The sequence below is a fragment of the Oncorhynchus keta genome, chromosome 28, assembly GCF_023373465.1.
Source record: "Oncorhynchus keta strain PuntledgeMale-10-30-2019 chromosome 28, Oket_V2, whole genome shotgun sequence".
NCBI lineage: Eukaryota > Metazoa > Chordata > Actinopteri > Salmoniformes > Salmonidae > Oncorhynchus > Oncorhynchus keta.
The window spans coordinates 38,372,665-38,400,419 of record NC_068448.1 but is presented as its reverse complement, the minus strand read 5'-3'; the positions used below and the strand labels follow the sequence as shown (position 1 = coordinate 38,400,419).

Below are 27,755 nucleotides of genomic sequence, written 5' to 3'. Positions count from 1 at the left end.
ATGACAACAAGCTCAGTCCAATGATCCTGTGACACACCGCCCCAGACCATGACGGACACTCCACCTCCAAATTGATTCCGCTCCAGAGTACAGGCCTCGGTGTAACGCTCATTCCTTTGACGATAAACGTGAATCCGACCATCACCCCTGGTGAGACAAAACCATAACACGTCAGTGAAGAGCACTTTTTGCCAGTCCTGTCTGGTCCAGCGACGGTGGGTTTGTGCCCATAGGCGACGTTGATGCTGGTGATGTCTGGTGAGGACATGCCTTACAACAGGCCTACAAGCCCTCAGTCCAACCTCTCTCAGCCTATTGTGGACAGTCTGAGCATTGATGGAGGGATTGTGCGTTCCTGGTGTAACTCGGGCAGTTGTTGCCATCCTGTACCTGTCCCGCAGGTGTGATGTTCGGATGTACCGATCCTATGAAGGTGTTGTTACACGTGGTCTGCCACTGCGAAGACGATCAGCTGTCCGTTCTGTCTCCCTGTAGTGCTGCCTTAGGCATCTCACAGTACGGACATTGCAATTTATTGCCCTGGCCACATCTGCAGTCCTCATGCCTCCTTGCAGCATGCCTATGGCACATTCAGCAAAATGTGCAGGGACCCTGGGCATCTTTCTTTTGGTGTTTTTTAGTGTCCTAAGTTTTCATAACTGTGACCTTAATTGCCTACCGTCTGTAAGCTGTTAGTGTCTTAACGACCATTCCACGGGTGCATGTTCATTCATTGTTTATTGGTCAATGAACAAGCATGGGAAACAGTGTTTAAACCCTTTACAATGAAGATATGTGAAGGTATTTTGATTTTTACTAATTATTTTTGAAAAACAGGGTCCTGAAAAGGGACGTTTCTTTTTTTGCTGAGTTTATGACTGAATCACAGTAAAAAGAACAAAACCCTTTTGAGTTTGTGGTTTACTAAGGGAACCGGTGAAATTTGTCATCATAAAGTCAAAGAAATTGTGGAATAGTGTCCACCTAAGTCTCAATTTGTGATAGTGACTAAACAGGAACAGAAAGTTAAGGCTCTATTCAATCCGTATCGCGTAATTTCAGCATTACAGCGTGATTGAAATTTAAAGGCATTGTTCCCACGTTAGTGAAAACTGCATTCACGGTAAACACTGCATATGTCAGCTCAATGGAAAATTACCTTTAAATGTCGATCACGCAATCTGTAATGCTTGAGCGATACAGATTGAACAGAGCCCCCCGTTAATCTTTCTGAAATGGACACTATTTATCAACACAGCGTACGGTAAAAGATGTATCATATAGAGACAAGAGAAATAGAGGGTTCATTAACCCAATAAAACATCATATCTGATACCTCTCTTAGCTTCTCTTACTGTTTTCTGACCATATGAACAGTGTCAGGTTATTTATGTCACCATATAGACCTAATAACCAGCTATTTATTAACTAGAGATAACATGCTGTAATTATTACCAATCATATCCTTTTTGAGCCCAGGTTGGAGTGCAGTCAAAAAATATATTTTTATATCAAGAGAGAAACCCAGAAACAGAACATACTGTATCACAGAGAAACAGAAAAGAGGAAGACTGCTCTCTATTGTCCTGCTCCTCGTGGCTTTTTGCCAGATGTCTAATGCTGTTCTTGTCAAGGTAAGTGTCAATCAGCACTTTGGGAAAAACTGAGCTTTTATGAATATGTACTTGAATGAGATTTGATGCATCCACCCCGATATGTTTATCTAACTTTGTAAATTAGTACGTTTCTTTTTTGTTGTTTTTCTTTCTAACATCACTCTTAGAGAGTGAGCTGGACACTATTATACCCATTGTGCCGAGCTGCTGCAATGATCAATTTTTGTGTTCTATTCTCCCGCCAGGAAGGAGATGTCCTATTCTCCCGCCAGGAAGGAGATGTCCTATTCTCTCTGGAATCAGTGAGGAAACGTTGCTGGACAGTGAAGGGAGGTTTAAGCAAGACCAGCACAGTGGCTGTGTGCGCACACCTTTCTCTCCCTGAAGAATTCATGCCTTTGTGCCAAAGCAAGGACGCCGGGGTATCCTTTGCAAGGTTAGGTGAGTTAAAGCTGCACTCCATAACATTTTCCAGTAGGGGGCACACGTGAGTAAAACTGCATCCGGAGCCGAGGTGAGGACCGGGTTGGGAAAACAAACTAATTAGCAACTGAGCTTCCAAACTGTAATTTTGAAAAGGAGTGACCAGATGATTGGGTGAAAAACATTGGCATTTTACCATTTATTTTCAAATATGGATAATAAAGTGTTGGAAGTCCATTGGCTAATTAGTGGATTATTTCTGTAACATTGTGAAAAACTATAAATACTGTGTGTGTGCATGCACACGCTTCTAAATGTACAGTATTTAGATGTGTCGGTATGCGCTTGTATAAATACTTAAAGGAAGAGTATGTGTGGTAATTGTAGTGGTTGTGAACAGCAGGTGTGGCTGACCATCCACATGCCTGTGAGATCTGCACATTTGCTACATGTACTGGCTGTTAAAAGGGACACCTGCCAACCTTTCTAAAAGACGACATCCCATTTCATTTTCTTTGGTCAGTTTCAAGCAAAATATGTTTGGAGTAAGATTAATATTTGTCAATTGCTGTAGTTGGTTTCTCACCATGTCAGATTCTAATAAGCTGTATACTCATACTGTTCGTGGTCATGGCATCTCAGTCTATGCACTAGAGAAGCAGATATAAAAATACATTTTTGTATCAGCCGGTTGAATAGTTCTAATGAATTATTCTCTCACTTCCCCTGTTATTGATTGATGTGTATAGGAGACTCCACTCAAAATACATTTCAATTAAATGTATTCACTAAGTAAAATATTCATAATAAATGATGGTACGGTCTTATCACTGCAGAAACGTGTACACAGATACCATTTTAAAGTTTTATTTTTGGAGTATAAAATGTGGTATACAAGAACGAGTTCCATAAATACAAAATACTCAACAAGTTTAGAACTTGAAGAATGAAAAGTGAGTTTCTAATCCTAAACATTAGATACAAACATGATGCCGATGACACTTTGGTTTGAGGGTTACAGCAGGTTTCAAAGTCTATTAAAAAAAAAGGCCTGCAGGACATGATGCAGTGATGACCAAAAAAAACATTGAGTGATTATCTATTAAACTCTGCATTTCATTGTGTAAACGATCCCTTCAATATGATACCGAGCACAAAATGGAATTGGGAATGCTGCTTTTCCCAAAAATGTATTAATTTAGATCATCACTAAAATCTATTCAAATGTCACAGGTTTTTCAACCAAAATAGGTGGGGGAACCTAAACGTCCCTCCATGTTCCTGTCCAATTAAAACCCTAGTAGTATATCACACAAAATAATACAAACTTGGAATGACAGTTGATTTTTCTTAGTTTCGCACTAGAGTTTGTAAGAGTAATCGATTGCCATTTCCTCAGACTTCTGGAGGCCAGGGACCCTACCTGGTGGCTAGTTTGACAGACAACTACATATGGTTAAGGCTTGTCCCTTTGAAAATGTCATTGACACAGGACAATAAATTAAGAAAGCAACCAAAATTATTCAAATTTAGAATCCTTAAAAAAACACCCGTTTTCTAAAAACACAAGAAGCAAGAAATAAAAAGGATGCAATGATTTTAGGCTATTTTGTTGAATTTATATACAAAAATACTTCAGAAAGTATCACAACCCACCTATTCAAGGCGTGAATTGTAACATTTTGTGTACTGTCCTGTGCAGTGGATGGTGTTTATAACCTAAACTCAAAATACAGTCCTAGGCAGGTTAACCACTTTCCCGCAAAGACCGAAATACCCAAAACGCCAACTTCCAGTCAAGAATCAAATATACACCGAGTGTACAAAACATTAAGAACACTTTCCTAATATCGAGTTGCATCCCCCTCCTTTTGCCCTCAGAACAGCCTCAATTTGTCAGGCATAGCTTTCACCTGGATTCACCAGTCTATGTAATGGAAAGAGCAGGTGTTGTGTTTTGTAAACTCAGTGTATATTATCAATGGAGAAGTAATCCAGACGCAACTACCTCACAATTAAAAAAAAAAAAGACTTACAGAAAGCTCCGCAACTTGACTGTTAAGTATATAAACTCAGCAAAAAAAAGAAACGTCCCTTTTCAAGATCCTGTTTTTCAAATATTATTTGGATTTTTACGAATTACTTCACAGATCTTCATTGTAAAGGGTTTAAACACTGTTTCCCATGCATGTTCAATGCCCAAACAATTAATCAACAAGCACCTGTGGAACGGTCGTTAAGACACTAACAGCTTACAGACAGACGGTGGGCAATTAAGGTCACAGTTATGAAAAGTTAGGACACGAGGCCTTTCTACAGTCTCAAAAAGACCAAAAGAAAGGGTCCCTGATCATCTGCATAAAAGTGCCATAGGCATGCTGCAAGGAAGCATGAGGACTGCAGATGTGGCCAGGGCAATAAATTGCAATATCTGTACTGTGAGATGCCTAAGACAGCACTACAGGGAGACAGAACGGACAGCTGATCGTCTTTGCAGTGGCAGACCACGTGTAACAACACCTTCATAGGATCGGTACATCTGAACATCACACCTGTGGGACAGGTACAGGATGGCAACTGCCCGAGTTACACCAGGAACGCACAATCCCTCCATCAGTGCTCAGACTGTCCACAATAGGCTGAGAGAGGTTGGACTGAGGGCTTGTAGGCCTGTTGTAAGGCAGGTCCTCACCAGACATCACCGGCAACAACATCGCCTATGGGCACAAACCCATGTCGCTGGACCAGACAGGACTGGCAAAAAGTGCTCTTCACTGATGAGTCGTGGTTTTGTCTCACCAGGTGTGATGGTCGGATTCGCGTTTATTGTCAAAGGAATGAGCGTTACACCGAGGCCTGTACTCTGGAGCGGGATCGATTTGGAGGTGGACGGTCACAGCGTCATCGGACTGAGCTTGTTGTCATTGCAGGCAATCTCAATGCTGTGCGTTAAAGGGAAGACATCCTGCTCCCTCATGTTTTACCCTTCCTGCAGGCTCATCCTGACATGACCCTCCAGCATGACAATGCCACCAGCCATACTGCTCATTCTGTGCGTGATTTCCTGCAAGACAGGAATGTCAGTGTTCTGCCATGGCCAGCGAAGAGCCCAGATCTCAATCCCATTGAGTACGTCTGGGACCTGTTGTATCAGAGGGTGAGGGCTCGGGCCATTCCCCCCAGAAATGTCCAGGAACTTGCAGGTGCCTTCGTGGAAGAGTGGGGTAACATCTCACAGCAAGAACTTGCAAATCTGGTGCAGTCCATGAGGAGGAGATGCACTGCAGTACTTAATGCAGCTGGTGGCCACACCAGATACTGACTGTTACGTTTGACCCCCCCCTTTGTTCAGGGACACATTATTCAATTTTTGTTAGTCACATGTCTGTGGAACTTGTTCAGTTTGTATCAGTTGTTGAATTTTATGTTCATACAAATATGTACATGTTAAGTTTGTTTAAAATAAAAGCAGTTGACAGTGAGAAGACGTTTTTTTTTATGCTGAGTTCATATATTTTTAAACCTCCCACTTCATGCTGGATGTGCATTTCCTTTTAATTTAGCAAATGTATGCCTCATATTTTAACTCTGCATTGTTGGGAATGGGCTCGTAAGTAAGCATTTCACTGTAAAGTCTACACCTGTTGTATTTGGTGCATGTGACATGTGTAGTTCATACATGCATAATCTATGAGCAGAATTACTTTACCTCAATTAGCCACAAAATCCTAGTTTGAAAGAGGCTGTTTACTGGAAGCTGTGCGGTGCCATTTTCCCCCATGTGGGCCAGCCCCCTAACAATTTGAGTTCCAACCAATGTGCTTCAGCCCCTCACTATTTGAGTGACAGCTAGCAAGACGCACACAGCAGAGCGAGAGAGCAATGACGTGATGCACATATGTTACGTAGTACACAATTTTCAGGGACCACTTCTGGCTCGTGAGTGCTACTTTCAGAATTACTGGCTAAAAAAAGTATACAGATGTACCAGAGAATCTCTAACTACTAGTAACGGCATTTATGAACTTAAGTACCACCTTGTCCATTTGAGTCTAGCTGGATAAGTTCATTGTGCACAGTACAACATCCACAGTACAACTCATTCAGTAGCTAACGGTTCCTGCATTGCATAGGAGAGTCCAAAGAGGCAAAAGCTCTAAACTCAGATAGCGTTGTCAATATGCTATGGACCATCAGCTTCTATGAAACAGAGACACCCTTCGTCCATCCTCCACCCCCGTGGGACCAACCTGCCACAGCGGTAGGCTTGAGCCTGGTCAGAGTGCCGTATAAATACGGTGTTCTGGACACTTTCCGGCAGTGTGGAGTGGCTCCAGAGAGGAGGGGTTACGAGTCTCTCAGCATACTGATCTCGGCAAAGAGCTTGAGCGCAGGCCCCAGTTTGATGTTCATGGTGCCCATGAGGTGGTCCTCTTTCAGCAGCAGCAAGGACTGGCCGTCGATCTCCTGAGAGCGGAACTCCTCGGCTATCGCCAGGCAACCTGGGAACATAAACAAACAGCCTGATGAGTTAGCTTTATTAGAAAGATATATATTAAAATAATAACATTACACATAACCACCAGGTTCCAGGCAAGTATTTTCTAAAAAAATCACTCCTGCTTGCTTGATTTATGACAGGGGTCAGGTGAGCAATTTTGTTCGTGGAACCGATATTTATGTTTTAGTGTTGAAACAAACGTTGATTTAATTTGTATTTCAACTAATCAAAATACTAAGTTTGTTGACTGAAGTAGGTGTGTTACTACTGGGCTAAAACAAAAGCCTGCACACCCTGCATTTCTCCAAAAGCAACGTTGGTGACCACTGTTGTATTGGGCTGCTACTCTGCCATTTAGAAACTGTTGGAGTAAATGGAAAATGTCGCAGTGCCCACCTGGCAGGGAGCAGATGAACTCGTAGACCTCCTCCACGTTCCACTTGGCCGGGTCTCTGGGCTGGAAGTGCTGGGAGAGGAGGGGCAGCTCTTGTCCACAGCCTTCCATGTGCTCTGCCCCTCTGCCCGCCTGGGACCTGGGAGCACTAGAGCTGGCAGCAGACAGTGGGGGTGAAGGGGGACCCTCGTAGCTGGACATGTCTAAACACTGGCTGAACTCCCTGTGACCAGGGTGAGAGGGGTGGCTGGACGTCACCGATCCACCCCCAGGTTGTTGCCTGGTAATGGGAGTCTGGAAACACAAAGGAAAGATTTAGCTTTGAAGTGATACGGGATTATTGCCATTCTAGCCAGAAAGAGGGTCTCAATGGAAATATGTTTATAAAGTCATGTAGTGCTTTTATTCTTGATATTTTGTGAACAGTGCCATTTCACCTGTTTTTTGGTCTCGGAGCCTGAGTTCTGGTGGTTCCCATTGGATGTTCTCTGCTTCTTCAGTTTCTCCATCGTGGTTTGTCGATTTGGAAAGAGGCCCATTCGCTTTGTACACCCCACATTGTACCTGCACAAACATTTTATGGGGGCGGAGGGGGGGGACGGGCAATGTATCAACAAGTAGCTTGGGTAACGAAGTGTTTCAAAGGCTGAACAAGACATTTTTTTTTAATTGTCAATTAATAAAAAATTAAAAAATCTGACTAACAAATTAAAAGCTCAAGTAACGAATAAGCCAATTAATGTATTTCTTATTCCTGCACTTGTGTACTACTGCTGTAATTACTGCAGCAACAACTGCTGGCGAAAATGTCATTCAGGATGCCTGGGGTATATTCATTAGACCACACCTTTGCTAAATGTTTTTCCAATGGAAAATAGAAGTTCAGATAGGCACCAAACGGAAGGAAACGGACTGCAACAGGGAGAGACTAATGAGTACGACCCAGATCTCAGTCCCAGCATCTTGTCTACCCACGCCTTACCGTTTGGCACACACTGTGGAGCAGAACCTCTTGGATCTCTTGAAGTTGTAGGCAAAGTCCACTCTGCCACACAGCTCACACGTCAGGGTGGGCTCCTCTTGCTGCTTCAGCTCTGCACAGCAACATGGAAACCAGGGGTAGAAATATGGTGGGTATTAACACTGAATGCCGGTTGGCATGACAGGCACTGAGTGTGGCATGGCTTCATGTCTACGGAGGCAAGTGGTTGGCTGACTTTCCGATGTTCAGAGAGTTGACATAAGACGGATAAAACCCTAAAGACAGTCCTACAGTACGGATCAAGAAGAGCAAATCCAAGTGCCAATAATGTACAAACATTTGTGCTGAGATTCAAGCAGAAGTGGGACGTGAAGCCAGGTAGCCAATGCCACAATGAGAAGCTTGTAGTTCTGGGTTAATAGGCCTTTTCTCGTTTGGGCAAAAGTCCATCCTACATCCTCTCTCCTCTGCGACCTGGATACTGATAAGTGGTCAGGGAGTGTGTCAATTCGTTAGTAGGCAAGTGAAAGACGGTCCTCCACTCCTCGATAGCCTCCTTTTGGCGAGGAAGCACATGTATCCTACAGCAGAATAGTTTTGATATCTACCACACCCCCTTTGAATCAGCTGTTGTGCATGCTTTTCTCCTCCAACAATACACATTTAAAAACAATGTTACTTGTCCTTTTACCTATAAAATGTCTTGCACAACTAACCTAAATCTGTTTTTATCCCTTTACACATTTATTTTGGGATTCCCCCCCTGTAAACGTAATTTGCAAGTGGAGGAGCTTCTCATTTCGTATAAGCGCATCTTCGTCCACGTTCACTCTCCTCGACCGCCTCTCCTTGGTTACCTTTGACCTTTTTGTAAAGGAGGCAAGAGAAGACGGAGGAGAGAGGACGCAGGAGTTGAGCAAATCTAATTGAGAAAAGGCCATAGAAGTGGGCCAAGCAAGATGTCTTCTGGCTGGTCCTTTACCTTGCTGTGATAGGTCCTCCATCTCAGAGTCAGTGGTGCTGTTGGAGGAGGTCGTCGTCGTCTTCTCAGAGTCCGTCTGCTGTTTGTGTTTCTTCAGGTTCTCGATCAGCAACGACAACGGGCGTTCCACCTGAAAGGACAGAGACAATTCACGTCACACATGCTGCTTACACCGGTGGTAAAAGGCTGTACACTACACAATGATATGAATGGTTTAGTCTCATTTAGTCTACTAGAGGGAAGTGCACTACTGCTCATGTACATGGATAACTATTTGTCCTCATGGTTCAGTTGACTCCAAAACAGGCGTACAGGGGCAAATAACGCTGGTCAATTATTTGCCCAGTGGGCCTGTCTAACTTCTGTTTTTTTTTTGCGCAAAATTATCCTTATTCGACTAATAATGGGGGCCTAAAAAAAAAAAGAAGAAGAAATGGGCCGGTGTGGGGACCAAGAGGAAGAGAGTGTTAGAAATGCCATGGCCGATTTCTGGTCCCAGTCCGCCTGTGTGTGTGTGTGTGTGTCTCTCTGCTTCTGAAGAGCCATGTGCCCAGTGGGTGGAAAGCTTCTTCAGAATCCTACTCACAGGGAAAGGCTCTGCTCCCTCCTGGATCACAAATCCCTCAATAAAGTGGGTGAGGATCTGGGGTTTCACTATGGCTTGAGGCAGTTTGCTCTCGCCATTCTGTGGGGTACTGCCTGTCACCATGGGCGCATTGTTCCCATTCCCTGAGGTCATGACTGGAAGTGAGCCTGCACCTGGTTGCGCATTCAGCCACTCAGCGTCTCCCTTACCTGCTGGCATAATGGCATATTTGTGAGTAAATAAAAAGGAAATATTTGTGTAAAATGTTAACTGGCGTGCAGGAGTCAGTGCTGAGGTAATAATAATAATAATAATAATAAAGAGATAATGACCAATCATGTAACAATAATGATGAATATGGACATGTTTTACGCAATTTAGAATTAATGATTCTAGAATAAAATCTGGAACACTTTCGAAATTGTTTTGTTTATTTTCCTCCCCGCATCATTCTACATCTACAAAAAAACTACTTTCGTAAACAAACCATAAACAAAACAATTAAGAATAGTAAGTGTATTTAATACAAAGAATATGTACTGTATCAACTAATCATTAATGATCATTGCGCAAGGTGCTTATTGTCCCACATGCGTATTGTTCCTAATAAATTACGGTATAAAAGTGCAAAGGTTTCGTCGACATCATTAAAACTACATTTGCCCTCTTTTGAAAATTAGCTTAAATTGAGAAACGCACCACAATAAATGACAAATATCGACGCTCTGATTCTAAAGCCCGGACAACGGTCAACACGGGAGCGAAAGCACACCCAAAGACAGTACTCGGTGGCACACCCCTTTGTTCCACTGCTCCGAGCAACCCTTCCTTTCATATCCCGTCCGCCAAGGCAACATGGAGCAAACAAATCATGTTCTCAAACAATTCACAAATATTCCGTGGAAATACGCACCCGTTACATGAGTAGAAACTACACAAGCAATGCAATCACATCGATACTTTTTCGTATGCTTTCTTCAGTTTGTTCGGCACTATTATCCCTGCAAAAGTACACAAGCAAGTAGCCTTTGTATGCCTGAACTGAATAGAAAATAAAGCGCCCCCACCATTGGACCACGCAACTTGGAATGTGATCCAATGGTCACGAGTAGCTCAAAATCACTCCCTCTCTGATTGGTTGGACTGGCTGCCTATATTTTCCACTCCCACTGCTTTCCAGTACAATCTACCACATTGGTGGTTTGATTAAAATGAACCGCGGAATACTGGTATATGGCCCGTGACATGAACAAGCAAAAGTGGGAGGAGCGCCCTTCTCTATTCGAACAGTAACAGTAGTTGTCCATATAATAAAAGTTTTAATTTGTTTAACTATTTAACTACGTTTTATTGGGATGGCAGTTAGTTGTTATCAAAATATCAATTTGAAATTTGAAAACCCAAAAGTCACTTTTGTTTTGAGCCGACTTGGCCGTTGGCCAGAGGAGGGACCCTGGCTCACTGCCGGGAGGCAGCTCTGTACCAAAGAGAATGCAATAAACTTTCACCTATTGCAAACTCTTCCCACCTGGGAAACCCGGTCCAGATAATCGAATCCCCTCAATATTTGAGAACTATATTGGCAAGACAGAATTGAAAGCCTGTACGTAAAATAGCATATTTTCATAGATTTAGTGACAAATGTTTGGGGTGGGGAAATTGAGAGATGGATTGTCTCAACTTTTGAGCTATGGGCCTAAAGGTATAGGACCCCCAACTCTTCCATGACTTGTCATTATGTCAAAATATACCATGCATAGTAAAGACTGTGTTAAATTACATGTCATGACATATACATAGCACGTTTTTCTGACACAAGTATTATTTCATTCAGCTGTCTGTCACAAGATGTCCACAAGCAGACATGCTGGCCTAGGCTTGAGGGTGGACCAAGGTTTTAGGCATCACTGGACATGCTAGATCAAGGTTGTAATTATGACCACCTAACAGTTACACTTAGAGGAGGATTGTGCCATGATTATGGCTGTGATTCAGAGTAGCCAAGTAGCAGTGGCGGGCACTTCAGTATCTGCAGAGTAATAGCATCCGGGCCTCTTGAAAGTATATTATTCATGTTTGAATGTCTGAGTGGATGTGTCTCACTCAGATACACCTGTCAGACATGACGAGCCTTTAGGAAATAAAGCACTCCCACAATCGGCCAGCGCAACTTGGAATGTGATTCAATGGTGACAATTAGCTCAAAAGGGTCCCTCTCTGATTGGTTGGATTGGTGGACTTTATTTTCCCCTCACTGCTTTCCGGTGCACCGGTATATGGTCCGTGACGTGAACAGGCAAAAGTGGAAGGAGCGCCCTTCTCAAATCGAACAATTAGAGTAATTGTCCATGTAATATATGTTAGAATTTTCAAACAATTTTTCATTGGGATGGAAGATTTTAAAAAATCAAAATCTCACTTTTGCATTTGAAAACACAAATGTCACTTTTGTTTTGAGCCGACTTGTATACAAATTCTTTTCACCTGCAGCAAACTCTTCCCACCGGGATAACTTGGTCCAGATAATCAAATTCCCTCAATATTTGAGAAATATATTGGTAAGACGGAAGCGGAAGCCTGAAAACTTTCCCATGGCGGGATGTGACAAAGCCTGGCCCTTTCCCGTAATTATGGCTAAAGCTGTCCCGTTCCCCCAAGTGGCAAGGTAGGACAATGGACTCTGGGCCATGACAGATTTAGTATTCTGCTTAAGGGGAGCGCTAGAGTGGGGATGGCCATTGTGCCTGAGCTGCCCAAGCATACAGATGGATGTGAGTGAGTGAGTAGGTTGTTGGTGGGTCATGGGTTGGTGAGTGAGTGAGTCATTGAATAAGAGAGTGAGTGAGTCAGTGAGTGAGTGAGTGGATGGGTGGGATGTCACATTACTGTAACAAATTGAACAGCCAGTCAGGGCTTCTGGTTATCCATAAGTCCAATGACTTAGAGATGCAACCTGTGACATATAAAATATAATATCTACCTCCAGTGGGTGTGGTGGGGTTGCTGGGATCCGATGGGCATTGCTCAATAGTGATGACCTCAAGAATAGGAGGGGCTGTTGGCTGCTGTATGAGGGGAGTGGAGCTGTTCTCCGTGACTACCTCAGACGTGGGCAGCTCCTTGCCAGCACTATCCTGAACCAGCTGAGAGGCTGGTGTAAGAGCAGTTGGCTGGATCTGGAGGTCTACTGCAGCCATCTGCACTAGCTTGGTGTTGGGCAGCGGAGCAGCCTGGGTCTGGGTGACCACAGGGGATGGCCCGTTGTGGGTAAGAATCTGGGGACTGACGGTAGAGTGAAAGATGGTGGCCTGCTGGCTAGGAACATTGGCCGAGACAAATGGTTTGGGCAGTACAGGGACGGGGCCCTCCTTGGGCGGGGGCTGGATAGCCAGGGCCTGTAGCATCTGGGCCTGAGAGTGACTGTGGATGGAGGCTGTGTGTAGCACTGGGGCCTGGCCCCTCAGAGAAAGCTGCTGGGTCTGGTGTCGCTGCTGCTGGAACACAAACTGCTGCTGTTTTTGCTGCTGCAGAAACTGGTGCGTCTGGATTTGTGCGTACGCTGTAAAAAAACAAACACATAAATCAACATTAGTCTTTAAACTAAGAAATATCAGGTTTCTTTCACAAAACAAACAATAAAATATACGTACGTAATTCTTAGTTGTGTACATTTCAAGTTAGGATTTGGCCCTCAATGAGTAAGCCTCAGACATATCTTACATTGGTTACCACAGCAATAACTTCCCAAACAAACACACACCCCAGGGCATGTTCATCTTTGGCTTCAGTCAGTCAAGCCTGGATTAATCCTCACTCTCATAAAATGTGTTTATACACAGAACAATAGGTTCCCTGAGGCCAAACACATGACCATGGTCTGTGGAACTAGAGAAGATAAACATCTGGGGAAAAGAGCCATTGATGTAGTCGTAGGCGTACGAGTAACAGGACACTTAAAGACAGCTTCCCGTTTTCAAAAACATTGCCGCCTTCCACATCAGAGTCTTGCAAGCGCTGCAGTTTGTAAAGGTCTGTGGTTACTATGGACGTTCACTTATAGGAGAGCGAAACCCAAATCAAAACACCATTGAAGCCATGTTATGGCTAGTGACTTTGAATGTCTTTGAGTATCATGAAAAGTGCTATACAAATAAATATTGTATTAGTGAAATTAGGATTTCATGTGTAGTCTCTTAAATGTCCAATGCAGGCGTTTTTATCTCAACATCAAATCATTTCTGGGTAACAATTGAGTACTTAACTGTGATTGTTTTCAATACAAATTGTCAAAACCAAACAACAATTTCTCAAGCAAGAATTTAGCTAGGACTGTCTGGGAGTGGTCTGAATGGGGAGGGAAAAACTGAAAATGTGCTGTTATTGGCAGAGAGGTTTGGAACTCTGTTTCTTAGTGGTCTACTAACTAATTTACCACCTGGTGATGCCACCACGGAAGGCCAGAACTCCCACCAAAACAGCTCTTACACTAAAAGGGCATTAGTCATTTTCACAATTTCATAGTATTATTGCAACATCATAGCGTGGAAATATAAAACACTGGCAATTACGTTTTTGACTGCACTGGGCCTTTAACTTCTTGGATATAGGGGGCACTCTTTTAATTTATGGGAAAAAAAACGTTCCCATTTTAAACAAGATATTTTGTCACGAAAAGATGCTCGACTATGCATATAATTGACAGCTTTGGAACGAAAACACGTTTTCAAAACTGCAAAGATATTGTCTGTGAGTGCCACAGAACTAATGCTACAGGCGAAACCAAGATGAAACTTCAAACAGGAAGTGAGCCAGATTTTTGAGGCGCTGTGTTCCAATGTCTCCTTATATGGCTGTGAATGCGCCAGGAACGAGCCTACACTTTCTGTCGTTTCCCCAAGATGTCTGCAGCATTGTGACGTATTTGTAGGCATATCATTGGAAGATTGACCATAAGAGACTACATTTACCAGGTGTCAGCCTGGTGTCCTCCGTCGAAATTGGTGCGTAATCTCCAGCTGCATGTATTTTCCCATGTGATTCAGAGGAGAAACAAAACTGCCACGAATGACTTATCATCGAATAGATATGTGAAAAACACCTTGAAGATTGATTCTAAACAACGTTTGCCATGTTTCTGTCGATATTATGGAGTTAATTTGGAAAAAAGTTTGACGTTTTGATGACTGAATTTTCGTTTTTTTTTCTCAGCCAAACGTGATGAACAAAACGGAGTGATTTCTCCTACACAAATAATCATTTTGGAAAAACTGAACATTTGCTATCTAACTGAGAGTCTCCTCATTGAAAACATCCGAAGTTCTTCAAAGGTAAATTATTTTATTTGAATGCTTTTCTTGTTTTTGTGAAAATGTTGCCTGCTGAATGCTAGGCTTAATGCTATGCTATCTATCAATACTCTTACACAAATTCTTGTTTTGCTATGGTTGAAAAGCATATTTTGAAAATCTGAGATGACAGTGTTGTTAACAAAAGGCTAAGTTTGAGAGCCAATATTTATTTCATTTCATTTGCGATTTTCATGAATAGTTAACGTTGCGTTATGATAATGAGCTTGAGGCTATAATTACACTCCCGGATACGGGTTTTTTTCTTAGCCAAACGCGATGAACAAAACGGAGCGATTTCTCTTACACAAATCATCTTTTTGGAAAAATTGAACATTTGCTATCTAACTGAGAGTCTCCTCATTGAAAACATCTGAAGTTCTTCAAAGGTAAATGATTTTATTTGAATGCTTTTCTTGTTTTTGTGAAAATGTTGCCTGCTGAATGCTAGGCTTAATGCTATGCTAGCTATCAATACTCTTACACAAATGCTTGTTTTGCTATGGTTGAAAAGCATATTTTGAAAATCTGAGATGACAGTGTTGTTAACAAAAGGCTAAGTTTGAGAGCCAATATTTATTTCATTTCATTTGCGATTTTCATGAATAGTTAATGTTGCATTATGATAATGAGCTTGAGGCTATAATTACACTCCCGGATACGGGTTTTTTTTAGCCAAACGTGATGAACAAAACGGAGCGATTTCTCTTACACAAATCATCTTTTTGGAAAAACTGAACATTTGCTATCTAACTGAGAGTCTCCTCATTGAAAACATCTGAAGTTCTTCAAAGGTAAATTATTTTATTTGAATGCTTTTCTTGTTTTTGTGAAAATGTTGCCTGCTGAATGCTAGGCTTAATGCTATGCTAGCTATCAATACTCTTACACAAATGCTTGTTTTGCTATGGTTGAAAAGCATATTTTGAAAATCTGAGATGACAGTGTTGTTAACAAAAGGCTAAGCTTGAGAGCCAATATATTTATTTAATTTCATTTGCGATTTTCATGAATAGTTAACGTTGCGTTATGGTAATGAGCTTGAGGCTATAATTACGATCCCGGATACGGGATTGCTCGTCGCAACAGGTTAACAGAAAACCACGGTAAACTAAAACGAACCTGTAAATAAATAGTCCTGAGTTTCTTTAATGGATTTGTCCCCTAAATCATATACTGTATGCCAACCATCACTGTAAAGCTAATACCTTTGACATCCCCTTCAGTCCGTTTGTATCGCGCCACCACAGAGTCTGTCTTCAGGTGAATGTATCCAGTCAACTGTGTCTCATTCTACACACATGACACGCTCAACTCAATGTGACCTATCGGTGAAACAGCTGTTGTTCTCCAAGCATGAAGCACAATCACTTTTGATTGAATGTGTGCAGTAGATGCCTCTACTGCATGTGAAGAGCAGCAATTTCTGGAGGGGCAGCACGTCTCATGATCATTAGCCTTCTTGGTTTCCTCTGCTGTGGTCCACTCATAGAATGCCTGCCTCACCATTTATAAGTACCTCAGTCAGGCCCCAAACTGGTGGAAACAAAGGCCTTTTTGACAACTCACTCTGCTGTGGTTTGGGGATTATTCTGTGGAAACTCTTCTACAGCCACTAGTTATGTGACAACTCCTTTAAAGCGGTGTGCCAGCCTTCCGTCCAATATTCACACACCACTTACATGTGTTACACTGCCAAGTCGAAAAGCTTCAAACTGGCGAGCTGCGGGGAGACTGCTTTGTGTCCAATTCAATATTGCGACTTTGGGTCCAGACCGCAGTCTAATTTTGGTTTTACACATATCAATAAATAATTGAATCTAGCACACAATGTTCCGTACATGAACCAATTGAGCCGGTCAAAATAACACAGACTCAACCCTTACAGGAAAATCACATGATTTCACATGTGGAAAATGTGAAATCATATGAAAACATGTGTTTTTGGGACACTTCACATGCGTTCACATGTGAAATTCATTTGGTTTTTCCATAAGGAAATAAATACCACCAACAATATTTTTATAAAACAGTAGCGCAACCCCTTGTGGCATGCATTTTAATCGGAAACAGAAGTTTCTGCCTCTGATCTATTGATTTTGGACGCTGAGATGGGGGGGGTTCCTGTGCGCACATGGTGACAAAGGGGAAGATGTGCAGCGCAGCCAGCCCCCATCTGGAAGTAGCTCATTAGGAGTAGCTCAGACCCATGGGTCAAGCTTTCAGCCATATCCTCCACTGCAGCCTTGCCCTCCTCACCTTTAGCAACACTAGGGAAACCGTCTGGTTTGGCTTAGGGCTGCTTAAAGCTCTAGTGCTGCAGGAAGGAGGTGACTGTATAAGATGGTGTTTGGGATATCCCTTTTATCCCAACTACTAATGAGATCCTCATGGGGGAAAAAAAGGTCTCTCCTCCTCGTGCAACAGTTCAGCTTATAGTGTTCGAACTTAAACTTTTACTTTACTACATTCCTAAATAAAATAATGTACTTTTTACTCCATACATTTTCCCTGACAGTCAAAAGTACTCTACATTTTAAATGCTTAGCAGGACATAAAACGGTCCAATTCACACACTTATCAAGAGAACATCCCTGGTCATCCCTAATGCCTCTGATCTGGTGGACTCACAAAACACAAATGCTTTGTTTGTAAAGGATTGAGTGTTTGAGTGTGCCCCTGGCTATCCATAAATAAAGCATTTAATTGTGCCGCCTACTTGGCTTAATGTAAGGAATTTTTTATTGTTAGTACTTTTACTTTTGATACTTAAGTATATTTTAGCGAATACATTTACTTTTGATACTTAAATATATTTCAAACAAAATACTTTTAGACTTTTACTCAAGTAGTATTTTACTGGGTGACTTTCACTTTCACTTGAGTCATTTTCTATTAAGGTATCTTTACTTTTACTCAAGTATGACAATTTGGTACTTTTATCCACCACTGGTCAAGGAACTCTGCATATTAGAACTAAGCTGAGTGTACTGCTGCTGTGTTTGGAAGCTGTCAGTCGTCTTGCCATTAAGACTACTTTTAGAACCCTTCTCTGCCATATTTGCTCCGTTTTGGAGCTGTAACTGGGGTCTGGCTGAAGCTTGCCGTCTGATCCTAGGCCATTTCCCCTTTACGTCCTGTAATAATAATACATTTCCTCTGTAAGTGGGTCCACGTGAATAGGGCTGGCAGTCTAATGAAGGATTGGCCTGCATTTACAGTAAAGCCTTCTCTTGGATAGGTCTGACAGATAGCCCTGTGCCGGCCTGGTGATGTGGTATGGAAGTAGAACTCAAAAGGACCTATAGCGGAGACAAGGTTATGGAAGTGTCTTTTGACAAAATTGTGTGGTAAAAACACTTCTTTAGACTTGCTCTAACTGTGTGTGAAATTTGATTTATCTATAGCAAAAGTAGAAAATCAACAGCGCCCTGCCCTGGCTGCGGCTACATGCCCTACTGTTATCATGTTTATGAAACAGTGTTGGTGTCATCATACACCACCTACATTCAGGCTAATATAACAGTTACTATTAAACCTATGCTTCTTTGTTATGCTAACCTTGAACAGGGCGCTTTGAGTGTGGTCTACCTGGGCTGATGAGGGGGTGACTGCTGACGGCCATCACACTGCGGCTCATGGTCACCAAGTGGCCCTCACCTTTCTGCCCCCCCTCTGATTGGGCCGCCAGGGACCCCAGTTGTGCTCCCTGCGGCCCCTGGGTTGGCCCGCTGAGTTGACCAGCCAGGGAGACTTGGGCCCCTCTAGACATCTGTTTGAGATGAAGGCCCTGGAGCTGAGAGGAGGAGGGGGCCCCCTGCTGACTACAGATGGCAAGGTTCTGCACCTATGGGAAAAGGAGATTTAAAACATCATCATGGGAAAAATTCCAATGTGACAAAAGTATGTTCTCTCCTCGACTCCTCCGTGACCCGGAAACCTATGGGTGATCGAGGAGAGTGCCAATTCGTTAGCAGGCAAACAACGGAGCAGGGAGTAGTGCTGCCGTAGCGTGGGGGAGCGGCACTCCCTCACTTTTTCCAATTTGCGAATAGTCAGAGCTGTTCAAAAATACTTATGGAAAATTAATTCTGATAAATTCTAAATAAATTATATTTAATCACCACTAAAATGCCATGAAAACGATAGAATGACAAACAAAATAAATTTGTAGGCTGTAGCAGCCTATAGATACAGATGTAGGATCTTAATTTCAGCCAGTTTGCTACAGAAGGAAAATAAATCTGCAGCAACAGGAATTGTGAATTGCTATATGTATTATAATTAATTACATTTTTGTAGGGGTTGATACATTTTTCGTTAGGGCAATCAAGTCTGAAATTTCTGAGTGGAAATGACCAACTTTAGATGCTTTTTTAAAACTCAAATACACTACAAGTTTGCATTTCTGAGGCTTGTAACTAATGAACTTATCCTTGATATAAAGCCAGTGCTTGATTGCTTGATACCATATCGCTTGATGGTTTTTGCGACTGTGGTTGAAGAAACATTCAAAGTTCTTGAAATGTTCCGCATTGATTGACCTTCATGTCTTAAAGTAATGATGGACTGTCATTTCTCTTTGATTATTTGAGTTGTTCTTGCCATAATATGGACTTGGTCTTTTACCAAATAGGGCTATCTTCTGTATACCAACCCTACCTTGACACAACACAACTGATTGGCTCAAACACACTAAGACGGAAATAAATTCCACAAATGATCTTTTAACAAGGCACACCTGTTAATTGAAATGCATTCCAGGTGACTACCCCATGAAGCTTTTCAAAAAGGAAAATGGTGGATACTTAAAAACCTCAAATATAACACTTTTTTGGGTACTACATGATTCCATATGTGTTTTTTCATCATTTTGATGTCTTCATTACTATTCTACAATGTAGAAAATAGTAAAATAAAAAATAAAAAAATAAAAAACTTGAATGAGTAGGTGTGTCCAAACTTTTGACTGGTACTGTATATCACAGAAGACTTAAATATAACCAAATCGCTTGACATAGAAATACTGTATTTTTTCGGTGGTCAATTTTTTTGTTTGTTCATTAATTATACATTTATGAAAAATATTAATAACATTCCAACCATGAGAACTAGAGGACGATTTGGTCATTTGACTGCAGGAAAGGGCTTCTTCGCTCACAAAACAGAAGATCTAAAGGCATATTCCCATGAAACTGATTGAGATCAAATTATTGGCATGCAGTTTGGACATTTCACCAGTAAAACCTATTGAATTATCATCATTCAAGATTTACAGAGATTATGGTCTATTTGGATATCAGGTATACCTAACAGTGTTTGGCGTATTAAAAATAGCAACTATTCTTGAGACAATGTGTGGGCATAGGCAGCCGTTGCAAATGGATGAAGCATTTTATGCATAGGTCTATTCTACAATGATATTCAATAGGCTACACATTTTGATTGACAAATTCAAAGATAGAACTACACCACTGCAAATAAACATTTATTCTTAACTGACTTGCCGAGTTAAATAAAGGTTAAAAAAAATAAAAAGGAGAAGGAGAAACACATTTAAAAACAATATTTTACTCATCCTTTTATCTATAAAATGTCTTGCACAACTTAGCTACATCTGTTATTATCACCTTACATATTTATTTGGGGATTCTGCCCCTGTAAACATAATTTGCCTGATGACCAGTGATTGGAGAATGACAGTCTCAATTCATACAAGCTCATTTGTTTCCACGTTTCCTCTCCTTGCAGAAGGAGGAGAGGAGGCGAGAAAAAACTATTGGGATTCTCCCATAGTAGGACTCCTGAGTGCCGCAAGACACTGCATCTCAGTGTTAGAGGTGTAACTACAGACACCCTGGTTCAATTCCAGGCTGTATCACAACCGGGTGTGATTGAGAGTCCCATTGGGCTGTGCACAATTGGCCCAACATCACCGGGTTTGGCCGGTGTAGGCCGTCATTGTAAATAAGAATTTGTTCTTAACTGACTTGCCTAGTTAACTAAAGGTACAAAACAACATTTTTTAATCCAATTGTGTGCATGTGTGTGCTCATTGGGGTTGTGAATGGATGTTGTGTGTGGTGAATATTACCTGTGCACTAGCAGATTGTTGGTTGGTGGCAGACTGTGATGAGGCTGCTGATTGGACAGTGGCAACAGCTGCAGTTGGGGTGAAGATGAGCTGGGAGAACAAAACAATATTGGCACTAAAACAGCTCCAAATCAGGACCAGCTAAGCCCTCAGCTAAAGTTGGTGTTATCCCACTGAGCTAGTGAGGCCAAAAAACAACAGTAACAAAGCTCTTTCAACTGAATCTCGCCATCCATGAATTACATGGCTAAGGCATTTTCTTCCCTGGCAGCAATTTGATTTTGAACAAGGCCAGCCATGTGCAGCCTTGCACTGTGTTATTCTGATCTAAGATGGATAGCAACTCAAGGATGCTTGATGGTTTCAGAGAGGAAAGAGTTGTCAACAACAAAAAACATGACTATCCGCTATGGCTCCTATCCCCAAAAAAATCATACGAGGAACCTCAGTATATCTGCCAGTAAAAACATAACTGACACACAAGTTTTGAGTCTTGTTTTCCTTCTAAATTACCCTCTGCTGTGCCACATATCTATACCCTGGCCACATGAAGGAAATCATAATATGAAATCATATGGAAAACAGAGTACTCTATTCTAGTCAAGTCCATCCTATTCAACTATTGCTGTACATACATATTCTATCCTTTCCTACGTATTCTTCAGATAAACTATACAGTTGAAGTTGGAAGTTTACATACAGCCAGACGACCATACACTTAGGTTGGAGTCATTAAAACTAGTTTTTCAACCAGTCCACAAATTTCTTGTGAACAAACTATAGTTTTGGCAAGTCAGTTAGGACATCTACTTTGCGCATGACACCAGTAATTTTTCCAAAAATGGTTTACAGACAGATTTATTCACTTATAACTCACTGTATCACAACTCCAGTGGGTCACATGCACTAAGTTGACTGTGCCTTTAAACAGCGTGAAAATTTCCAGAAAATTATGCCATGACTTTAGAAGCTTCCGATAGGCTAATTGACATCATTTGAGTCAATTGGAGGTATACCTGTGGATGTATTGCAAGGCCTACCTTCAAACTCAGTGCATCTTTGCTTGACATCATGGAAAAATCTAAAGAAATCAGCCAAAAAAAATTGTAGACCTCCACAAGTCTGGTTCATCCGCAAGTATAAACACCATGGGACCACGCAGCCGTCGTCATACCACTTAGGAAGGAGACACATTCTGTCTCCTAGAGATGAATGTACTTTGGTGCGAAACGTGCAAATCAATCACAGAACAACAGCAAAGGACCTTGTTAAGATGCTGGAGGAAACAGGTACAAAAGTATCTATATCCACAGTAAAAAGAGTCCTATATCGACATAACCTGAAAGGCCGGACAGCAGGAAGAAGCCACTACTCCAAAACCGCCATAAAAAAGCCAGACTACGGTTTGCAACTGCGCATGGGGACAAATATAGTTTTTGGAGAAATGTCCTCTGGTCTGATGAAACAAAAATAGAACTGTTTGGCCATAACGACCATCGTTATGTTTGGAGGAAAAAGTGGGAGGCTTGCAAGCCGATTAACACCATCCCAACCGTGAAGCACAGGGGTTGCAGCGTCATGTTGTGGGGGTGCTTTGCTGCAGGAGAGACTGGGGGACTTCACAAAATAGATGGCATCTTGAGGAAGGCAAATGATTTGGATATATTGAAGCAATATCTCAAGACATCAGTCAGGAAGTTAAAGCTTGGTCGCAAATGGGTGTTCCAAATGGGCAATGACCCCAAGCATACTTCCAAAGTTGTGGCAAAATGGCTTTAAGACAACAAAGTCAAGGTATTAGAGTTGCCAGCACAAAGCCGTGACCTCAATCCTTTAGAACATTTGTGGGCAGAACTGAAAAAGCTTGTGTGAGCAAGGAGGCCTACAAACCTAACTGAGTTACACCAGCTCTGTCAGGAGGAATGGGCCAAAATTCACCCAACTTATTGTGGGAAGGTTGTGGAAGGCTACTCAAAACATTTGACCCAAGTTAAACAATTTAAAAGGAATGCTACGAAATACTAATTGAGTGTATGTAAACTTCTGACCCACTGGGAATGTGATGAAAGAAATAAAAGCTGAAATAAATCATTATTCTGACATTTCACATTCTTAAAAAAGTGATGATCCTAACTGACCTGAGACAGGGAATTTTTACTTGGATTAATTGTCAGGAATTGTGAAAAACTGAGTTTAAATGTATTTGGCTAAGGTGTATGTAAACCTCCGACTTCAACTGTATATTCTATCCACGTACTGTCCATAATGTCTATAAGGTGCATTTGGAAAGTATTCATACCCTTTGACTTTTTCCACATTTTGTTACGTTACAGCCATCGGAGGAGAAGGGCCTTGGTCAGGGAGACTGTCCTTGGAGTTTGCCAAAAGGTACCTGAAGGACTCACAGACCATGAGAAACAAGATTCTCTGGTCTGATAAAACCAAGTTGCTCTTTGGCCTAAATGCTAAGCCTCACGTCTGGAGGAAACCTGCACAATCCCTCATGCTGTGGGGATGTTTTTCAGATGTTTTTCAGTGGCAGGGAGACTTGTCAGGATTGAGGGGAAGATTAACGGAGCAACGTACAGAGAGATTCTTGATGAAAACCTGCTCCAGAGTGCTCAAGACCTCAAACTGGGGCGAAGGTTCACCTTACAACAGACAACGACCCTAAGCACACAGCTAAGACAACGCAGGAGTGGCTTCGGGATAAGTCTCTGACTGTCCTTGCTGGAGCCCGGACTTGAGCCCGATCGAACATCTCTGGAAAGACCTAAAAATCGCTGTGCAGTGACGCTCCCCATCCAATCTGACAGATCTTGAGAGCATTTGCAGAGACGAATGGGAGCAACTCCCCAAATACAAGTGTGACAAGCTTATAGCATCATACCCAAGAAGACTCTAGGTTGTAATCGCTGCCAAATGTGCTTCAACAAAGTACTGAGTAAAGGGTCTGAATACTTATGTAAACGTCATCTCTTTTTATTTGTAAAACATTTGCATTTTTTTTAAAACAACTTTTTGCTTTGTCATTATGGGGTATTGTTTGTAGATTGATTAGGAAATTATTTAATCCATTTTAGAATAAGGCTGTATTTAATCATTAATAAATACGAATAATATATATATTTATACTCCGGACTCCGATATTGCTCGTCCTAATATTTCTAAATTCCATTATTTTACTTTTATATTTGCGTGTTGTGGTATCCCGGGAGGTCTACCCTCGGGGTTGGTGATAGAGGGGCGGTACGTGCTGGGACAATGGCACCCTCTGTTGGGAGTACCCAGGCTGGGCACCACAACACCGATGGCTTCAATTCGGTGTAATTAGGGGAAAGTGCCAACCAACCGTAAAGGCCACATAAATTGAGCACCGTGGCACACCATGGGAGAGAAAAAGTGAGAGGCAAGGAGTGAGCCTACAGAGGGGAATGAAGCTCCCGGAGGCACGGAGCCTAAATGAGAAGGACCGAGCCAACCTTAAGTTATTTTGTTGTTACATTTATTTTGTTTCCTAGTAAAGTTGTGTTTTCTGGGTTTAACCTCCCTGTCTCTGCGTCCATCTCTGTGCACTCAACCCAACACCCCACGGTTTACCAAAGTGTACAGTGCCTTGCGAAAGTATTCGGCCCCCTTGAACTTTGCGACCTTTTGCCACATTTCAGGCTTCAAACATAAAGATATAAAACTGTATTTTTTTTGTGAAGAATCAACAACCAGTGGGACACAATCATGAAGTGGAACAACATTTATTGGATATTTCAAACTTTTTTAACAAATCAAAAACTGAAAAATTGGGCGTGCAAAATTATTCAGCCCCCTTAAGTTAATACTTTGTAGCGCCACCTTTTGCTGCGATTACAGCTGTAAGTCGCTTGGGGTATGTCTCTATCAGTTTTGCACATCGAGAGACTGAAATTTTTCCCCATTCCTCCTAGCAAAACAGCTAGAGCTCAGTGAGGTTGGATGGAGAGCATTCGTGAAAAGCAGTTTTCAGTTCTTTCCACAGATTCTCGATTGGAATCAGGTCTGGACTTTGACTTTGCCATTCTAGCACCTAGATATGTTTATTTTTTAACCATTCCATTGTAGATTTTGCTTTATGTTTTGGATCATTGTCTTGTTGGAAGACAAATCGCCGTCCCAGTCTCAGGTCTTTTGCAGACTCCATCAGGTTTTCTTCCAGAATGGTCCTGTATTTGGCTCCATCCATCTTCCCATCAATTTTAACCATCTTCCCTGTCCCTGCTGAAGAAAAGCAGGCCCAAACCATGATGCTGCCACCACCATGTTTGACAGTGGGGATGGTGTGTTCAGGGTGATGAGCTGTGTTACTTTTACGCCAGACATAACATTTTGCATTGTTGCCAAAAAGTTCAATTTTGGTTTCATCTGACCAGAGCGCCTTCTTCCACATGTTTGGTGTGTCTCCCAGGTGGCTTGTGGCAAACTTTAAACAACACTTTTATGGATATCTTTAAGAAATTGCTTTCTTCTTGCAACTCTTCCATAAAGGCCAGATTTGTGCAATATACGACTGATTGTTGTCCTATGGACAGAGTCTCCCACCTCAGCTGTAGATCTCTGCAGTTCATCCAGAGTGATCATGGGCCTCTTGGCTGCATCTCTGATCAGTCTTCTCCTTGTATGAGCTGAACGTTTAGAGGGACGGCCAGGTCTTGGTAGATTTGCAGTGGTCTGATACTCCTTCCATTTCAATAGTATCGCTTGCACAGTGCTCCTTGGGATGTTTAAAGCTTGGGAAATCTTTTTGTATCCAAATCCGGCTTTAAACTTCTTCACAACAGTATCTCGGACCTGCCTGGTGTGTTCCTTGTTCTTCATGATGCTCTCTGCGCTTTTAACGGACCTCTGAGACTATCACAGTGCAGGTGCATTTATACGGAGACTTGATTACACACAGGTGGATTGTATTTATCACCATTAGTCATTTTGGTCAACATTGGATCATTCAGAGATCCTCACTGAACTTCTGGAGAGAGTTTGCTGCACTGAAAGTAAAGGGGCTGAATAATTTTGCACGCCCAATTTTTCAGTTTTTGATTTGTTAAAAAAGTTTGAAATATCCAATAAATGTCGTTCCACTTCATGATTGTGTCCCACTTGTTGTTGATTCTTCACAAAAAAATACAGTTTTATATCTTTATGTTTGAAGCCTGAAATGTGGCAAAAGGTTGCAAAGTTCAAGGGGGCCGAATACTTTCGCAAGGCACTGTATTGTTAGATATTACTGCTAGGAACAAAAGTATTTCGCTACACCCGTAATAACATCTGCTAAACGTGTATTATGCGATCAATAAAATCAGATTTGAGTAGATTGAGCAAAACGTTCCTTTACTATTCAGATGAAGAGGCCCATCTAGTTGTGTGGAGAGGAGATGACTATAGACCATTCAATCAGCGGAGAAATAGGTATGACAAATGTGTGCGTGCGTGCCATTCTCTTACCATCTGAGCCCGCAGATACATCTGAGCTTGGCTAGCGGTGAGGACGAGACTGGAGGCGTTGCCTAGGAGCACAGCCTGCTGGGGGATACAGGTGGGAGTGGAGCTAACACTCTGGACTCTGCTGATTATCTGGGCCGCTGCTGGAGGCGTGGCCGGGTTTACCTAGGAGAGGGGTGGACTGTAATGACTATAACTTGTAGAAGAACTAACACAATTTCTATCATATCTGTTCATGTGTTTATTTTATGAACGTTCTGTAAGGTTGCCTACTCATGAACATGCCCTCATGCCATAGATAGTATCAAGTGATAAAGACGCAAACGATACAAAGATGCAGGAACAGACATGCTTACATGGACATGTAGCACACACAAAAATAATCTAGTTCACAAGGACACAAGCAGACAGAAACAGGGATAGTCATTAAAATCAGTGGACTAGCTACAGACACATCTTTATTTAAACAGTTCCACTCACAGTGGTCTGTGTGGAACATGTCTGGTGAGAGGAGGTCCAAATCTGGTTGGAGCTCTGTCTTCCTGCCACTATGGTAGCCTGTGAAATGAAGGAAATGAAGAAAGCTACCAATATCACAACTAACAATCAATCATTTGTGCCATCCTGCAGGTAGCCTAGTGGTTGGGGCAGCATGTAGCCTAGTGGTTAGAGTGTTGGGCCAGTAACTGAAAGGTTGCTGGTTTGAATCCTTGAGCTGACAAGATTTTTTTTTAAATCTGTTGTTCTGCCCCTGAACAAGGATGTTAACCCACTGTTCTCTGGTAGGCCATCATTGTATTTAACAATTTGATCTTAACTGACTTGCCTAATGAAATAAAGGATAAATATAGTGAACAATTATTTATGGTGTCCCTTATAAGTAGGCCCTGAGATAGACTAGCATCCTGTCCAGGGAGCGTACTTGTATATCAAGCCGCCTCAGATTACAGAAACAGGAAATACACTCCTGCTCTATGGGCCATTCTGGCTCGGACAAGGCTACTTACCTACTTTTCTTCTTCTAAGTATTTGCTATTTGCCACTACGTAGGGAAAACCCAATACAGACCAAAGAGTAACGGACAGAGTCTTAGCCCCCAAGTGTAGCCTCCTCTTCTCTAATAGAGTGTAAATACCCTCGTAGTGTAAGATGATTGTGCCCCCAGGGAGGGACTAGTCATGCATCAGGAGCCCATGTTAACCAGCCAGGCCTCATACTGATGGAGGGCAATTTTTTATTTTTTTTATTTCACCTTTATTTAACTAGGCAGGTCAGTTAATTTCACTCCTCATACCTAGCTTTAACCCAGCCTTAGTTAAACGAGCGGACGTTCGGCGTAATCAGCGGACTTCCCTACTAACGG

General features: G+C 42.1%; 1 protein-coding gene across 6 annotated transcripts in view; it reads right to left on the bottom strand.

Moving 5' to 3' along the window:
* Positions 1–2,892: 2,892 nt before the first annotated feature.
* Positions 2,893–27,755, bottom strand: part of LOC118361277 (polyhomeotic-like protein 2) — a 51,087-nt gene continuing 26,224 nt past the window's right edge. Inside the window, exons 4-14 of one of the 6 annotated variants that reach the window (XM_052482957.1) lie at positions 26,873–26,950; positions 26,396–26,557; positions 20,924–21,013; positions 18,421–18,676; positions 12,465–13,043; positions 9,485–9,696; positions 8,899–9,028; positions 7,917–8,028; positions 7,372–7,498; positions 6,937–7,228; positions 2,893–6,541 (exon numbers count right to left, since the gene is read on the bottom strand). In XM_052482957.1, coding sequence (XP_052338917.1) covers positions 6,387–6,541; positions 6,937–7,228; positions 7,372–7,498; positions 7,917–8,028; positions 8,899–9,028; positions 9,485–9,696; positions 12,465–13,043; positions 18,421–18,676; positions 20,924–21,013; positions 26,396–26,557; positions 26,873–26,950 — 2,193 coding nt within the window. In that variant the 3' untranslated portion in view covers positions 2,893–6,386. Of the gene's footprint in view, positions 6,542–6,936; positions 7,229–7,371; positions 7,499–7,916; positions 8,029–8,898; positions 9,029–9,484; positions 9,697–10,183; positions 10,335–10,397; positions 10,758–12,464; positions 13,044–18,420; positions 18,677–20,923; positions 21,014–26,395; positions 26,558–26,872; positions 26,951–27,755 lie in introns of those variants that run through there. The other 5 variants (XM_052482958.1, XM_052482959.1, XM_035741095.2 and 2 more) reach the window with 5 other exon arrangements.